Source organism: Poecilia reticulata, linkage group LG19 (genome assembly GCF_000633615.1).
Source record: "Poecilia reticulata strain Guanapo linkage group LG19, Guppy_female_1.0+MT, whole genome shotgun sequence".
NCBI classification, from domain to species: domain Eukaryota; kingdom Metazoa; phylum Chordata; class Actinopteri; order Cyprinodontiformes; family Poeciliidae; genus Poecilia; species Poecilia reticulata.
This window is the reverse complement of record NC_024349.1, coordinates 21,997,413-21,999,271: the sequence shown is the minus strand read 5'-3', so window position 1 is coordinate 21,999,271 and position 1,859 is coordinate 21,997,413. Positions and strand designations below refer to the sequence as shown.

General features: G+C 37.3%; 1 protein-coding gene across 1 annotated transcript in view; it reads left to right on the top strand.

Moving 5' to 3' along the window:
- Positions 1–1,859, top strand: part of LOC103481935 (C-Jun-amino-terminal kinase-interacting protein 4-like) — a 67,885-nt gene that overhangs the window by 30,534 nt on the left and 35,492 nt on the right. Inside the window, exons 3-4 of the mRNA XM_017310713.1 lie at positions 17–87; positions 839–979. Of these exons, the coding sequence (XP_017166202.1) occupies positions 17–87; positions 839–979 (212 nt within the window). The remainder of the gene's footprint in view (positions 1–16; positions 88–838; positions 980–1,859) is intronic.

Below are 1,859 nucleotides of genomic sequence, written 5' to 3'. Positions count from 1 at the left end.
CCCCTCGTTCTCTTAGTAAGCAGATTTGAAGAGAGAGAAGCGGAGCTGAAGAGGGAGTACAATGCTCTTCATCAAAGACACACTGAGGTAAGCCGACGTGGAAAAAATGTCAACTTTTGTTTTCAAGGAGATTTTACATTTTACCAACATGTTTCTTCTGACTTAAAGTAATAATGATTTAAATTGACAGAGCCTGAGTCCTGACTCTAATCTAATAATCTGTGGAGGAAGCGACAGATTAGGGTGATGGTAAGAGCTGGAGCAATCAGATTTTATCGACAGTGCAATTATAATACAGCCAAGTGTAACTCAAAATGCTTTATGACGATAATCCTCATTAAGGTACATTGTCTAATCGAGGAGACCGAACACTTTTGAAAGGTAATCCTTCTAGGTTCAAAATGATACTCCCAGTATAGAAGTAAAACATTTTTCAGTCGTAATGAAATYGTTGTCTAAGATGTGTTGCAGAGGTGGTGGAGAAAGTGAGGATGAAATAAACATGAAGGCTCTGAACAGGACTGACGGTGCTGCCGAGCCTTTGATCTCTCTGTCAGTTCTCCATTATTTATAACCAGCAGACGTCCGAGCCTCCAAACCTCTCAGGTTTCAGCTGCCAGCTGCTGCTGATCTGAATAACGTTACAAAAAGATAAAAGCTGTCACCTGCACACTTCTAGTACACATGTCTCATTTATTATTCAGCTCTTTATTTTTCTGCCCAAGTTCAATGTAGCAGGAGATCGCTTACTGACGCATCCCCACTCTTATATTTTTTAAAGACACTTTGTTTCTGCCAGATTATCTTAACGTAGCTAATTCTTGTTTGCTTTTTGCAGATGATCCACAGCTACATGGAGCACCTGGAGCGAGCTAAACACCAGCACYCGACGACACCGGCAGAGCCGTCAGATACAGGATCGTCAGCTAAGAGACGGTTAGACCTACTAACTTTCCTTTTACATGAACTGAACTCGCCTGTTGACTCTTTAGAAGAAACACATGAAGCGTRGCTGCAGTGATCAGATGCATAAGGTTCTTCTAGTTTCATAGAAACATCTTGGTAACGCTTTATTTGACGTGGTGGGGGCATAAAACTGACATGAAACTGTCATAAACGTGACATAACACACATCATGAACATGAAGGAGTCGTCATGAACGATTGGGACTGTTGTCATAAAGTCTCTTTAGGTAAATAATGACACTTTTAATGCAAATAAGCATTACAAGTTGCATTAAAAGTGTCAACTTAGCTTTATTTAGTAAATAATTAAATTTTTAAACTTGAGAAAATAATACAAAATTTAATGTTYAATAATAATTCAGATTTGTTTTAATTTATTTAGACATCATTTTACCAGGCAGTCCCTTAAGATAAAATATTTAGTTTTTGAAAAAGATCTGGCCAAGCGGCACACCGATGTTCAGTATAGAAAGCGATAATTAAAAGGCACAARCTATAAAAAAAAACCCAAAACAAAACACTTAAATACAGAAAAATAAAAAACTACCAAATATAGAAGTTAACACTTCAGAAAATACAGTTAAAATGAATGATTTAACAGCATTAATGAAAAATTATCCATACAATATATCAAAATTGTTACAAGAAACTTTTCACGATAAATGATAAACGATATGTCTGTATGCACGATTTCTTYTTCAAAACTCAATTATTTCCTGAGGATTTAGTTACCGTGTAACATGCGATTTTTGTTGATGCTAAAAATGCAAAAGCTTAAAAGAAGTTCCCTTTAAAACACCCTCACACAGACACAAACTTTCCCCTTCCGGCTGCCTGGTCTGAAGCCAATCTGCTGCAGGCAGAGGACAGACATATGGAACAAGCTGCCTCAGC